The sequence below is a fragment of the Gorilla gorilla genome, chromosome 5, assembly GCF_029281585.2.
Source record: "Gorilla gorilla gorilla isolate KB3781 chromosome 5, NHGRI_mGorGor1-v2.1_pri, whole genome shotgun sequence".
Classification (NCBI taxonomy): domain Eukaryota; kingdom Metazoa; phylum Chordata; class Mammalia; order Primates; family Hominidae; genus Gorilla; species Gorilla gorilla.
This window is the reverse complement of record NC_073229.2, coordinates 133,038,531-133,054,804: the sequence shown is the minus strand read 5'-3', so window position 1 is coordinate 133,054,804 and position 16,274 is coordinate 133,038,531. Positions and strand designations below refer to the sequence as shown.

At 42.4% G+C, this 16,274-nt stretch overlaps 1 protein-coding gene across 15 annotated transcripts in view; it reads right to left on the bottom strand.

Annotated features, from left to right (window-relative positions):
- ARMC2 (armadillo repeat containing 2) overlaps positions 1 to 16,274 on the bottom strand; it is a 140,689-nt gene that overhangs the window by 103,338 nt on the left and 21,077 nt on the right. For all 15 annotated transcript variants that reach the window (XR_008680780.2, XM_063707166.1, XM_055390736.2 and 12 more), the window contains one exon: positions 9,328 to 9,535. Coding sequence is in view for 14 of the 15 variants with exons in the window: in XM_055390730.2 (XP_055246705.1) it covers positions 9,328 to 9,535 (208 nt within the window). In the remaining variant the exon portion in view is untranslated. The remainder of the gene's footprint in view (positions 1 to 9,327; positions 9,536 to 16,274) is intronic.

Below are 16,274 nucleotides of genomic sequence, written 5' to 3'. Positions count from 1 at the left end.
GGCTAATTTTTTGTATTTTTGGTAGAAATGTGATTTCACCATGTTGGGCAGGCTGGTCTTGAATTCCTGACCTCGGCCTCCCAAAGTGCTGAGATCACAGGTGTGAGTTACCGTGTCCAGCCAGATTATCACTTTTTCTTAATTACTAAACTTAATGCATTCTCCTTAAACAGCTATACACAAACACTTGAAATTAAAGGACATGGTTTTAAAGGGATGTCTGTAAGATCAAAATTTTAAGAAAGTCCTCCAAGGTACTTAATAGTGTTGGCTTGGGCACAAGACTAAAATACATACACACACACATACACACAGACACACACACACACACACACACACACCCCTTGGCACCTTTTTCAATAATCACTAACTGGTTATTATTAAAGTTCTATATATATATACACGATTAGATATATTGCTTTGTAGCTATCCATGTTAGCTTAACTTAGTTAACCTTAAATTCCCTTAGCTTAAAGGCTCATGGTTTCATACTCCCCTTAACATTCAAAGCCCCACAGTTTCAAGGCACTGCATGTGAAAAGCCCTTGTAACTTGTCAGTGCTGTATCTGTGAGGATTTCGTTCAGTACAGGGAGCAGTGGCTGTGACTGGCCTCTTCTGCAGCATGCTACTGTGTTAACCAGTGCCATGCAGGGTTCCATCTCTGCTTTCCATTCTGAATGCCCTGGTGCCGTGCTCCCTTCACACCTTACGCTAGAACTGCTACAACAGCTTCCCAATGGCTTCCTTTGTCCCAGGCTCTCCTTTCCCCATTCGTCCTTCACATAACTGACAGCGAAAATCACCTCTCAGTGGTGCACCTTTATTTAAACAATGGACCCACATACCTGGGAGTAGCATTGAAGGCCATCTGTCATGTGTCCCTAACTTCCCTTCTAGACATGCTGCTCAGCACTATGGCTTGCAGCCTCAGGATGCCTCCTGCCACTGCCACGTCAAATCCCACTTCTGGCTTATGCTCCTCCTTTAGCCAAGAACACAGTGCTCCATCCCTCATGAAAATCAACCTTCCAAGATGCACCCCCAAATCCCAATTACTCTAGGAATTTTCCCTTGATCCTGAAGTCAGAATTAGCTGCTCTGACCTCTAAACTCTCAGTATACCTTCTTTCAGTTCCCCTTTCATTCCTCCAGCATTTGAGTTCATCTTTGAACAGTGCTTCTAGACCTTGTGTGTGCATTCAAAGCACTTGGAGATCTTATAAAAATGCAGATTCTAATTTGGTAAGTCTGGGGACTTACATTTCTAACAGGCTCCCAGGGGATGCTGATGCTGCTGGTCCAGGGACCATACCTGAGAAGCAAGGCCTGACACGCTGGTAAGCTCCTCATGGACAGGGTCCACTCTTCTATCTCTCAACCCCTCAGCACAGTGAATTGCTTACCAGGAAACGCTTATCGGACAGAAAGAAGGAGGGTCTCTACAAAATCAGGCCAATGTCTTTGTCTTTTCCAAATGGAAAGTTTCTCAGCCACATTGCTCTTAAAATCTTAAAAGAATAATGACTTCATTGTTTTTGAAAAAATGATATATTTATTATTTTTTAAAAGCCAGGCAATATAATAAAGTACAAAGAAGATTTTAAAAAAATTATCCAGGATCCCACCACCCAGAAATAAACATCATAATATGTGGTCAACATCATTCCAGACATATTTCTGCATATGTTCAGAGGAAAAGATAGAAGAATGAAAGAACAGAAGGGCAGGAGGGAGGGCAGGTAAATGGATACATATGAATGGAATCATACCATACATGTTATTGTAGTGAAAAAGCATTAAGTATAAACTTTGCTTGAACTTAACAAAGAAACAGAAATTGAGGTGAAACTGAAGGAATTGTAGAACTTCAGATGAATGGGTCTTCACAAAGAGAGAATAGTTTCTAAAAGATCTCTCTAAAGTTAAGAAAAAAGTAATGAAAAACATTAGGATGCTGAAATCATTATTTTTTCAACTATATATTTCAATTTCAGACTTTAGCTACTGACAAATCTATTCCCCATTATGAAAGTAAAGAAATCAGTACTCACACTTCCTCCCAAGTACTGGTTTTGGTTATTTATATTACTACCACATTGTCAAGGTTTCTGTTCCATAAGCAGAGTTGTTTAGTTTTAATCCAATACGAAAACAAAATCATTACTGTACTCACCATGAATGCTTTTACCATAGCTTCTTCATTTCTAGGTTTTGAATTTTGACTCATCATTTTGTTGTCTACAGGTTTTCTGGAAAGTGCATGAGTAGTATATTCCCTCAGTTCACTCATATTGAAAGTGTCTATCTGTTGCTTCTGTACAACTGGACTGGCAATACAATTCTTCAGTTACCCCTTATTACACTTAGGACTTCATAGACATTACTGCCTTCTGGCACTGAGTGATTCTTTAAGAAAACCAGAAGCCAGCCTGTCTTCTTCTCCTTTTATGTGACTTGTTCGTTCAGCCGGGATAGCCATATGAAACTTTCTTCCATTTGCCCGCCCAATCAACAATTATTCACTGAGTGCGTACTATGTACTGGGTAGTGTTCTAGTGCTGAGCACTGGTGGAAATGTCTTAGTATGGATTATTCCATATCAAATTTTTCTTGGAATACCATGTGTCCATTTGAGCTTCAGATTTAAGTATTTGTTTCAGAAAGTTTTCTTCTGTTATGTCTTAATATTTTTCTTCTTCTTTCTGCTCTGATCTCTTCCATTCTTCATGAGTTGTTGTGAATATTAAATGACTTAATATATGTAAAGGACTTAGAAAAGTGTCTGACAATTCACAGTAAGACAGTGTTAGCAGAGGAAGTGAAGGAAGATAATTACCTTCTTCAGGAAAACAAGTTTCATTCTTCCATATCTATCTCAATAATCATTTTCATAGCTTTATTATTCATTTCTTTTTGTAAGATTTCTTCTAGCCTGTCCACCAAGTCCTATTGTATTTTCACCTGTTTTATTCTAATTTTTTATTCCTAATGTGGCTTTCCTCTTGATACATTTTTCTTTCATTTCTTTTTTGCGTACTGTAAGCTTATTTTTCATCTCCTTATATGGGCTTAGAATCTCTAATTTAAATTCTTATAACCCAAAGAACAGTGCTTTTTTCCTTTTTTTTTTTTTTTTGAGAGGGAGTCTCACTCCATCGCCTAGGCTGGAGTGCAGTGGCATGATCTCGGCTCACTGAAAGCTCTGCCTCCCGGGTTCACGCCATTCTCCTGCCTCAACCTCCCGAGTAGCTGGCACTACAGGTGCCTGTCACTATGCCCAGCTAATTTTTTTTGTATTTTTAGTAGAGACAGGGTTTCACCATGTTAGCCAGGATGGTCTTGATCTCCTGACCTCATGATCTGCCCGCCTCGGCCTCCCAAAGTGTTGGGATTACAGGCGTGAGCCACCATGCCTGAACCCTTTCTTTTCTTTTTTTTAAGAGAATGATCACATTATCTATAATTTCTCTGAGACTATGGAAAATTGTTTGAACTCTTTCCATGTTTTTGGAGGGTAATACCTTCTGTGATCCACTTCCTTCATCTTTTTTTTGCTATGTTCCTTATATATCTAAGCTCAAGTCCCACGTTGGTTCCTATCTTAATAGTATTTATCTTTAAACAGAGCCATTTATTTATTAACGCTGAATAAGGATCCATAGAGAGAGCGAACGGAGGTATTCTGTAGCTTAAACTTTAGTCTGTTTTCTTAAACTTGCAATCACCAAATCCATTACCTTTGCTGACCTGGAGTATATGTTCCCTTGGTTTGTGTGGAGCAGGTCGCTGTGATGCATAGAAAAGCCCTTTCACATGCTGGGTTCCTTAAATTCTAATGTATCAAGCCCCTCCCCCAAAACACACACACACACAAACTAGCTGGCTCACATGTAACCAGGAGTGTGTGTCATCCTCAGCTCCATCTTCCCCCTCACTTCTTGATCTGGATCTTGAATAGAGTCCTTACACAGGGCATACTCCCTGCTCCCGCAGCCTGCCTACATCGTTAGATCTCATATCTTTAATTAAATATTGAGTACATCTTTCTGAATTAAGAGACTCACTTTTAGTGAAATCTGTTTCTTGCTCAAGGTCTGAGAAGGTATGTGTCCACTTTCAAATTACCCCTTGTTATCATCTAGATTTCTTAGGGCCTGGAAGGTTAACTAGATTCTTATAAATGCAATGTTCCAAGTAACAAAACCTAAAGTACCATAAACTGTCCCTGTCGGAAGGAAGGAAGGAAGGAGTGAAGGAAGGAAGGAAGGAAGGAAGGAAGGAAGGAAGGAAGGAAGGAAGGAAGGAAGGGAGGGGAGGGGAGGGGAGGGGAGGGGAGGAAGAGAAGAAAAGAAAGAAGAAAGAAAAGAAAAAGAAAGAGAAAGACAGAAAGAAAGAAAAGAAAGAAAGAGAAAGAAAGAAAGAAAAGAGAAAGAAAGAAAAAAAAAGAAAAAGAAAAGAAAGCAAGCCAGCCATGGTGGCTCACGCCTGTAATCTCAGTACTTTGGGAGGCTGAGATGGGCAGATCACAAGGTCAGGAGATCAAGACCATCCTGGCCAACATGGTGAAACCCCATCTCTACTAAAAATACAAAAATTAGCTTGGCATGGTGGCACATGCCTGTAATCCCAGCTACAGGGCAGGCTGAGGCAGGAGAATCGCTTGAACCAGGGAGGCGGAGGTTGCAGTGAGCCAAGATTGTGCCACTGCACTCCATCCTGACAACAGAGCTAGACTCTGTCAAAAAAAGAAAAAAAAGAAAAGAAAAGAAAAGGAAGGAAGGAAGGAAGGAAGGAGGGAGAAAAGAGAAAAGGGAACACAGGAAGAAAGAGAGAGGAAGGAAGGAAGGAAGGGAAGGAAGGAGAGGGAAGGGAACGGAAAGGGGGAATGAAGGAAGGAGAAGAGGGAGAGGGAAGGGGGAAGGAAGGAAGGAAAGAGAGAAGAAAAGAAAAAGAAAGGAAGGAAGGAGAAAGAAAAAGGAACACATTGGTTCAAAAAACAGTATTCTACAATGTTGATGTGGTGGCTTCAGGCACAGCTGGATCTAGAGGTTTATATGTCATCCTTGAACTTGATCATTATCTTCGTTCCTTGCTCTTTTTGTTTATGTACCACTTCCCTCTCAGCATCTCTCTCCATAAGGCTGTGAATAGGCCACTGTCAGCTCCAAGATCACATCATCTTTATAGTTTGTGAACCTGGAGAAAGAGCGCACTTTCCCCAAAGGCCTTGGTGAAAGTCCCATGGAAGAATGCAACTGGCCTGGCTTGGATCATGTGCCCATCTCTGAATCAACTGCTGTAGCTGGGGTTGGCAAACTCTGATTAGCCAGCCTTGGGCCACATAACCACCCCTGGGAGGGACACAGGGAAGACAGGGCTAACCCTTCTCCAAATATGAACTGAGCAGCATTTATTACACAATGTGAGAAGGCCTGTTTGCTAGACAGACCAACAAAAATCAAGCCTATACTGCAGTGTAAAGTTTGCTTCATGTTGTGTAGTTCAGGGTCATAGCCATTTTTTTTGTTGTTGTTTCATTGATGAAATTTACTTCTCTGTTTTTCATTCTTTGCTGCTTTCATTGGATTACTGGAGAATGCCTTTGTGCCTTTAACCAGAAGCCCTCTTTTCTTATTTTTGATTCCAACAATACTAAGAGCACTCGATAGTTTATTAGTAAGGCTTTCAAGCCTTAGTCATCATTCCACAACCTACAGTGAGGGCTAGAAGGAGATGGGAGTAAAAGAGCAGAGTTATTTCCATTTTATACATTAGAAAACTGAGCCCCTGAAAGTGTTAAGAGACTTGCCAAATACAGCTAAATCAAGTGGCTGAGAGAGAACCAAACCTAAATCCAGAGATTCTGGCTCCTCAGGAAGAGTCCCTGACTCTCCATAACAACTGGCTGTTCTTGGGCTTTCCTCCTAAAGACCACATTTCCAAACCATGATAGTTTGAACATTTACACGGAAAGCCTTAACAGATTTTTTAAGCAGGTAAAGAGATTCATCTGCTTTGAAAGAGATTCCATGGATGGATGGATGGATGGATGGATGGATGGATGGATGGATGGATGGATGGGTGGATGGATGGATGGGTGGATAGATAAGATGGATGACTGCGTGGGTGTGTGGGTGGGTGGATGGATGGATAGATGGGTAGATGGGTGGGTGGATAGGTTAATGAATAGATGGATGAATGGATAAATGGGTGGATGGATGGGGGATGGGTGAATGGGTGCATGGATAGGTGGATGGGTGGATGAATGGGTAGATGGGTATATGGATGGATGAATGGATGGGTGGATAGGTGGATGGGTAGGTGCTAGCTGCATGGGTAGACGGATGGGTAGATATATGGGTGGGTGGATGGGTAGATGGATGGATAGATGGATGGATGAATGGATGGGTGGACAGGTGGATGGATGGGTGAATGGGTGGATGGATGGGGAGATATATGGATGGGTGGATGGGTAGATAGATGGATGGGTGGACAGGTGGGTGGATGGGTGAATGGGTGGATAGATGGGTAGATATATAGATGAGCGGATGGATGGATGGCTGGATGGGTGGATGAATGGATGGGTGGATGACAGATGGGTGGGTAGGTAGACAGATGGGTGGATGGATGGGCAGATGAGTGGATGAGTAGATGGGTGAATGGGTAGATGGATAGGTGGATGGGTATGTGGATGGATGGATGAATGGACAGTTGGATGGGTGGATGAATGGGTGTGTGGGTGGACGTATGGGTAGATATATCGATGGGTGGATAGGTAGATGGGTGAATGGGTGGATGGATGGATGGAGCATACACACATTTTGTTAATGGCAGCTGCATTACTTTCAATCCATATAGTAATACAAAGCAAGTGATGGTGAAGTATTCTTGAGGAGCAAGTCTGCCGGACCTTAAATGAATCCCTAAATGGGCATATGGAGACTATCATAACTGACACAAGGTTTGAGGATGACAGTTCCGTAAGTGCTTGAGAGTGTGTTCTCTTTTGTAAAGTTAAATAGTCCTCTAAAACATTGTTTACAATGATACTTTGTTTAGCAAATCCTTTTTCCACCATAACCAGCATAAAGTTGAACTCCATTCCATCCCATATCTGAATTATCCATATTATAAATGAGGGTATACAATTATTGCAGTTTCATGGAAACAAAATGCTCCTTCCTCTCCCAGCCAGATAAACACACACCACACAGGTGACCGCTGTCACACTGGACAAGCCTGCAAGGCCCCCACACTAGGAGTGTGTCCTCACCCACTCTCTCCCCTTTCCACGGTCTACTTACACACTCCTTCTCAACCCTCCCTGCTCCTGCCAGCCCAGCTCACTGACAAGAGTCTTCATTTTCCACTTTATGGTCTAAAGATGAAAAAATGTTAATTGAGGGAAGGGCTCTACCATCAAAACTGGGAATACTCCACTGCATAGCAAAGATCATTTCTTGGAATTAGTCACTTAAATGTTTACAAGAAACAATTATCAAGTGTCCCAGACTGATTCATTAACATCATTAATGAAAGAACTGCTAAGAGTTCCTGTTTTTTGGTTTATTTTAATCCTACTACGTAAACTTTTTTTTTGGCACCACTCCAACAAAATTCCACCCAACGATTAAAGGAGGTAAAGATTCATAAAGCAAAAATGTTACTGAAAGTTAACCTTGCCAGGGTACATTGCAAATCCAACTTAGACACAATCCTTATATGATGCAAAAGCCGTCCTAACAAAACACAAAGAAAACAATTAGTGCTATTGCCAATGCCTCATAATTTTGGACAGTGAGGAAGAAGTGCTAACTGATTTGTCTTTTGCTGTTTGTGGGATAAAATATATAAATGAAAATACCCCTGCTGTCCCAGAATGAGGAAGACATAATGAACTCTGGCTTTCCAGATTATTCTGCCACATCTGAAGGTTTGCAAATAAACAAATTAAATAGCTCTTGTCTGGTTTTTCTAGTCAACTTTCATTACTGTAAGGATGGATGCAGCAAGATAAATGTTTCCTTTTTACTTCAGTACTGAAAGAAACACAAGTTTTCCTGCTGCCTTTTATGTTTAAGCTCTGAGGTCCACAGCCTATTCTTATTCACCAACTGGAAACGATTTGTCTGCAATGGCCAGTTTGATGTTTTCTACTCAACTCCCAAAGTCCCAATTTGAAGTCGTTCTCTTCCACTTAAGGAGACATTTCATTTTTCCTTTAATTTAAAAAAAATGTTCTGAATGTGAAATGACATTACAAGGACTACTAGGTTGCTTAATATAAATTCCGTGTGTGTGACACTCTTCAGGCTGTGTCAGCAGACAAGGTCGGTTCAGCTAAACAAGCTGGCAAGCAGCCACTTGAGGGAAAAGTTTTAAGCATGCTACATGTGTCCAAGCCAAAGTCAGACCCGAAATCTAATGTGAGTGTAAGAAATACTTGATCTTAAAATGGCCCATGGAATTTAATCTTGTTAAGCAAATCTGAACCGGGCAGTTATCCATGATGACCCAATGGAAAGTCCTAGAAAAAAATACCTTAAACTGAGTGACCCTGTCCAGTTCAAGACATTCTGCCTCTCTTAGCAGCATTACTGGCTGGGACTGGAAAACAGAGCCTGTTCTCTCCACTGTTTCCCCCATTCCAGCCACCAAATACTCAAGGTTTCTTCAGTAAAATACCAGCGTAAGAATTCACAGTCCAAACAGCAAGCATTTCTCCACAGATCCTTAATATGGTAGGAAGATTGATTCTCAAGGAAACCCTATCTAGGAACATGGTATGAAATAAAGCAATTCCCAATCATTCATTTATGAGGGGCCAATGGAAGGATCTCACAGATAACTGAAATCTACAGGACTCTTCTGTTTTAGCCATTAGTTTGCAAAATAAATATTTAATCCAAGATCTACTGAAGAATAAGTGTCCACTCTTGTGGAGTTAAGGACTGTGAACTAACCCAAAGGGAGATAATAGGAGATTCCAGGCCATGCAAGAATCCCAAATAATATACAAATGGAATGATCAGTCATCACTCAAGGGATGGCTGGAATAGTCCAACTAAATCTTATTCTGATAGTCCTACAGAAGCAGCACTTTGACAGTCATGAATAAAAGTGTTCTTGAGTATTATATAAGGAATGATACAAAAATCAACTCCATTTGGCCATGAGAAGTAGTCTCTCCTATTCATGTACCCTTAACATAAAATTTGCTTACATAAAAGAGAAAAAGCAAACCAATCATCTATATAAAATAGAGAAGAAACTGGTAAATGATATCGTTATCCTGACCAGAAAATTAAATAAGAAGAATACTGACCCTCCACTCTTGAGATGAGATGGTAAAGATGTTGTTCCTTTGAACATTTCTTGCTCCTTTATTTCACTGAAGCCTCCGTCATCAGTTAGCTGAAGTGGGCAACTCTTTAAGTGGCAAATAGCATTTGATTTTGTTAAATAAATCCCATTTATTTTCACCATAGAGTCCCCCATCATAACTGTTTCTTTGGATTCCACTGTCTTCTTTGCTGCAATATAACCAAGAAAATATTTTGTTGAAGTATTCTCATTTTAGGAATCACTACCTTTCAATGTTATTTTTCAGTCTAAGAATTTATATGATTTAAAAGTTATACATTGCTTATAAATAAGTCTGGAATTTTATGGCCAAAGCCTTTCTGAGCATACACAAGACCAGTATCTTAAGTCTGGCACCATCAATTCTGCAGGTAAAAATGTATAGAATCTTATCTCTACCAGCTTAGAGTCTACTTGAAGGCAAACACTCAACTTCAGGCTCATAAACTACCTAGTCCACATAAGTACTTCCGTGTCTCATAACAGCAGCTCTTCCTCCTGAATTTGATCACATAATTTTTCACTCAAAAAATATTTACTGAGTGGCTCCCCCATGTCAAACACTGTCCTAGGTACTTGGTGTGCATCAAAATAGATCTCTGATCTCACAGGGCTTACATCCTAATCAACAGAAAATAAGCAATAACCATAATAAATAAGGTATACGACATGTTATAAGATAATAAGTGCTATGGAAAAAAAGCAAAGTATAAAAGTAGGGAAGGGTCAAGGGGATTGGGAATAGGGTGGGTACAGCAGGGTAGGGAGAAAAACACTTTATGGGGTGAGGCATCCAGCCACCAGGGCCAGTATTTTCAGCACAGAGACCAGCTGGTATGGAGGGTCTAAGGTAGGCTGAAGTGGGGGACTCTTCAGCACCCACTGTGCCTGGGGTGCTCAAGGAATAGCAGGAACGCAGTGTGCAAGGAGGTGAAGAGGAGGAGAGGTGATTAGAGGGGTGAGGGGTGGATTGTGGAGGCCTAGCCTAGTAGACCACACTACTCCGCAATGGAAAGGAGAGGGCATTGAAACATACCTCTAAAGAGGTATAAGACAGAGTTGCAAGAAGATATCCTTTTTACTTATGACTGCAGATTCCTAGACATATAATAATATAACATTTCCCTTATCAGCAAATTGGTATTAGGAATAGCTTATTGTCCATGCTGCTACAAGGCTGTAGTCTGTGAGAAAACATTTTGTTAAAGGGGAAGAGAGTAAATCTCCCATAATACAGTGTGCGGGGGTGGGGATGAGCTTCATGTAGAAAAATACTTACTGTTTTGCAAGATTTTTCAAAATGACTCAAGGTTTCCTTTCCTTTTCTGTACTTACTAAGAAACCAACAAACCAATAAAAACTAATAATAACAAAACCATCTATTCTACCCCTCTGACCAAACTCCCTGCTTTCAAAACGCTAAATTTTAAAACTGAAAGGAACCTTAGAGATTCTAGGCTTCTTTTTTTTTTTTTTTTAAGATGAGAAAATTGAGAACCCAAAGATTAAATGTCCTGTCTAAGGTCACAGGGGGAGCCAGGACCACAGGGTGGGAAGAACACAGGCTTTGGCTCAGACTTGGGTTCGAGTGCAGGTCCCCCTGAGCACCCACTCTGTGATGTGGATGCTCAATTCACACCACCTTCCATGGTCCCCACCTCTTGGGGATGTGGTGAGATTTTAAATGATGTGGCCTAGTAAAGTGACTTACATGGTGCTAGCATGCTCAAAACCTAGAAGTTATTGTCATGATTATTGGAACCCAAGAATCCTGACTTCTGGGCTAGGGCTCTCTCTATATCACCACACCACTTTAAATGACTTTACTACTGAATTATGAAGCACACATTCTGTTTCTGATTACAAAGTATTTTTAGCCTACCGTTATCTTTTAGCATCGTTTCTCTCGTTCATTTACTCCCTGAATATTTATTAAGCACCCACCACTATGTGCCAGGTGCTGTTTACTGCACGGGTGAAGCCATGGTGAACAAGTCCCAGCCATCATGGAGCTTCTAGAAGGGAAACCCAACCATACCTATAGGTCAAGGAGCTATACCTGTCTATCTTCAAATCTACTGGAGTAAGCTTGTCAGTTATTACTACAACGAAGAGCTGCCCTGGGGGGCTCACTCTCATTCCTGATGAATGTCCTCGATGAAACAGCATGTGTAACTATGGTCTGTATCTTCTCGGTAGACAGTTGCAGCACATTATATGAATTTTGTAATGGATCGTGGGTAAACTTCAAAAGGAGACAGCTCCCAGCAGCCTTACCACACAGGACCAGTTCAGGTTCACAAATATTTATTTGATACCTGTTATATACCACACCCTGTAATAGCCTCTTGGGCAACAAACAGAGAAAAACACTTTTCTTAATGACGTTGCTCTATCTAGCAGGGGAGACAAAGGGGGCAGATGTGTAAAGAGATAAATGAAGCCCAGTGTGACCCCAGCCAGGTAAGGAGGGGGCAGAGAGAGTGGAGAAAGCTTGAGGGGTTGGAAGTTGGTCAGAGAAAGCTTCACAGAGGAGGTGGGGGCTGAGAAGCATTTTGAATGGTTAATAAGAGGTAAACAGCTTGAAGAAAAGAGAACAAAAGTCTGGAGTGAAAGCCAGCTTCAAGTGTGTATTGCCAGTACAGTCAGGCAGGGCCCCAGTTTTAGAAGGGCCTATACTTGTTTTAAGGCTCTGCTGTGGCTATCTTGAAACTCTTAATAATTTTTGAACAAAGGGCCCCACATTTCCATTCAGCATTGGGCCCAGCAAATTACATAGGTTCCCCCTGAGGCTTGAAACAGCAGGGTGGGTGTGGGGAACAACAAGGGGTTCCACCCTGCCGGTGCACCCACCATGAGGGGGCAGGCCCAGGACAGGCATGAGCAGGGCCTGGAATGTTACGCTGGGGCTGGATCACAACACAGCTGTGCACTTGGAGGAGCTGGGACGTCATCCCCCGCCACCCCCACCAGAGCTCAGCAAACTACAAACCCCACCAACTCTGCCCTATCTCATTTTCGTATAGCCTGCAAACTAAGAACGGTTTTTGTATTTTTAAATGGTTAGAAAAAAAATCAAAGAAAGAACAATATTTTGTGACAAGTGAAAATTACATGAAATTCAAGTTTCAGTGGCCATAAATTGGTGGATGGCTGCTTCCATGCTACAATACAAAATGGAGGAGGCTGAGCAGAGACCATAAGGACCAGGTCTAAAATATTCACTATCTGGCCCTTTACAGAAAAAGTTTGCCAACTTCTACAGTAGGCTAGTGTTTCCCAAATTGTGTTCCCAAAAGACAGATCCCACAGTCCAGCAGGTTTGTGAAATGCTGTGTTGAATTAAAATTAAACAGATTTCTCCACCAACACTTTAATACACTCATGTGCACAGAGACTCTCCAAGAAGATGAGGGGTAGGCAGTGTTTCCCTGACCTATTTGAGCACTGAACCCTTTTTCCAAAGAGAAGCTATTAACATTTTGCCAAAAGTGTTCCCTGGAGTTCCCTGGAACTCAGTTTGGCAAACACTTCTGTAGGCACAGCGGGGCCTCTGAAGGGTTTTCAGCAAGAGGGTGGTGCAATCTGATCTTTATTTGTTTCCCGACCTCTTGTGCTTTATGGAACACACAGAAAATGATCATTTTTCATGGTCCCCTGGGATAAAGGGATAAGGCTGCTGCTCACAGCCATGTGGTGTTGGGAGCTCAGCATCCTCAGGCTCCACTGGCTGTTCCTCTGGCTGAGGGCCTTGCATCCACCCACCTGCAGACCATCACAGCACCCCAGTGAGCAGACGGTGGTTTAAGAGCAGCAAAACAGGATGAGGCAAGAGGGATGGAGGCAGCATGGCAGTGGTGAGGGAGAATGCAGACTCAAGAGCTAGTCAGGAAGCACGTGTAGGGCTTGGTGACGGAGAGTGTGACAGGGATGGCTGAGGAGGTGGTACTGCTCTCAGACCTCTTGTCTGGCTTGAATAACTGGGGAAGCATTCACAGCAGTGCCACCTCCAGCCAAAAACCCTATGTGAATGCAAAGCAGTTATACTGCTGGCCTTTTGGAGATGACTACACAAATCTCTTCCTCTTTCACTGTCTTAAAGCAGGAATTCCAAACCTGCCACCACACCCTGGCCCTGCCTGTGGGGTAGCATCAGCCACAAATGACTTCACAGCAAACAAAGGGATGCCCTCCATTTCTACAGCCTCAGTTTCTCCACAAAGCCTACCTCTTCTAACCAATAGAGAAGATCTGAAATGAAACCCAGGGAGCTCTTATACAAATGACAATGATTCCAAGGCTGGAGAGCTCAAATATTTTTTATAACTTTATAATTGGATGACATGTGCTTTTAAAATAACAATGACTTTTTGCTGCCAGTATTTCCTGAATGCTGGCCCAGACCTCAGGGATGACCTGAATGGTGAAGAGGGGCGACTGCAAACAGGGTGGATAAAAGAACCACGATGAAAACATGCTTCAGTGCACCTTGGAGGTGTGAAGCTGGCCTCAGTGCTGGGAAATCACAGCTGCAGAGGGCGCCTCCCAGAGCATGCAGACAACAGTCAGGTACCCCAGCGGGGAAGGAGCTAAGCCACTGGGGAAGCACTGAGGAGGGGGATGGTGGGCAAAGCACTCATCTCTGTGGTCACTTTCACATCAGTGTGTACCTCGGCAAGCAGCAGGGTTTTCTAGCGTGCACTCCCAAAAGTTAAAAATACATGAAACACACACACAGTATTCAACCTCACAAGCAAGAACACAGAATAAAAAACAAGGTATGAGTCCTTGCACCAATCCTGCCATCCTGTTCATAAGAAGTGCCCTTCACCTCCAGGTCCCAGTCCCTCTCATCTTGGCAAGCCCTTTGTTCCTGCAATTACCAACCCTTTCTGATTTACCTGAGCTGACACGGGACTCGGGTTGCGGGGGGAGCGTTTGAAAAGCTCCTCAGGTGATTCTCATGGGCAGCTACAGTTGAGAACTGCTGTTGGTGAAAAAACCTACATCACATTGTCTCTCCCTTTGGTAAACCCTATCTTTTCACTACAAGTAAAACACAGCTGGGTGTGTTTTCCATATTCTGAGGCCCTGGGCAGTTCTGTGGCCTCAGCTTTCTCCAACTTCCCTTGATCAGCCACTTTCCAGCCACTGGACCTCCAGGTCCTCCACCACCAGCACTTGCTCTCGTGCCCGGTCATTGCACTCGCTTTTCCTTCCACGTGGACACTTGGTCCATGGATTTTTACATGGCTGCCTCCTTCTCATGAGGCACCTTCCTATTCAGCTGCCAGCTCCTCAAAGATACCTTTCAGAGCCACCTGAGCTAAAGCAAATTACCCCACCACAGTCACTCTCGAGTCCATTATCTTGTTTATCTTCTTCAGAGCATTCATCAGCACTCAAATTCTCTTATTTGTTCTCCTGTCATTGTCTATCTCCTCTCACTAGATTGTAAGCTCTCTGAGGACAGAACTTTGTTGGCCTAGAATGGTGCCTGACACTTAGTAGGAGTTTGATAAATATCAGACCAACTGGCAGTGTAAGAAAGGAAACAAATCGGGACATCAAGGTAAAGCAAGTTGCCTGATGATCTACTTGGTCACGGCATCACAGCATGAGGTACACACCCTGCACATCCTCATTGTCTTGTCTTTTCTCTTCTCTTTTCTTCCTTCCTTCCTCCCTCTCTTCTTTTTCTTTCCTTTCTTTTCTTTCCTTTCCTCCTTCCCTCTCTTCCTTCCTTCCTACTTTCCTTCCTCTTTCTCTTTCTCTCTTTCTCTTTCTTTCTTTCTCTCTCTTTCTCTCTCTCTCTTTCTTTCTTTTTCTCCTTTATTCTAACTCTTCAGCCACATCAGGGACCACACAGGCAAGTGAATGGCACAGGCTGGGGATATGGTGACTGCAGATCATATCCTGGCCACAGAATGGAGGTACCACTCAGCTCCAATCATGCCCCATTGTGGCCGCATGGAATGGGGACCCAGTGTTGCCAGATTTTCTGATTTTTCACAAGAAGTCATAAATCTGGATTCTTCCATGAGATTCTTCTACCTTTTAAATGTTGGAAATGAATTTAAAAAAAATACTTGTCCATCAAGTATGATGCTCAGGTGGGGGCTGTGATCTTTGGTATGTGTCTTCCAGGCTCTCCCCAATTCTCTGTGACTGTAAGCCTATCTCTCTTCATCAAATCTTGTTGATGGAGGGAGAACCAGTTCTGTCAGCTCCTGGTAAAGTGGTTTCCCAACTTTTTTTGACCACACACAGTCAGAAATCAGTTTGTAATATGACCCTGAACACACACTGAAGACCGAAGTAAAGTCTCTTGAAGCAAAACTTACCCCTATTGTGTGTCATGTATTCTGACATTTTCTATTATATTCTATTCTACTTCATTTTTTAAAAATGCTGGTGTGATCCACTAAATTGATTGTCATCCCACTTCTGGGTCCTTTTCCACAGTTTGAGAAACCCTTATTATGCCCTGGATGGGGAGTGATTCCAATTGTTGGTGGGACTCCTCAGGCTGTGATCTTTAGCCTCTCTGTTCCCAGGTTTAGGTGCCTGGCAGCAATTCTCAGGCAGTAGGAGAAGTCCCATTCAAATTTTGCTTACATGCTCACATGGGATCAGAAGGGCATTCTCAAAGAAATAAGCTTAATGTGCATTATAAGAATCTTATCATTTTCATTAATTTCTAATAAAATTAACAACTTTTTGAACTCTAATTTAAAAATCATTTATTTCTGATATACATGAACCATCCACTAGGGAATACTTATCCTAATATTCTTTTTTTTCTTTTTTGTTGAGACAGTCTTGCTCGTCACCCAGGCTGGGGTGCAGTGGCACGATCTCAGCTCACTGCAACCTCCACCTCCTGGTTTCAAGCACTTCTCCTGCCTC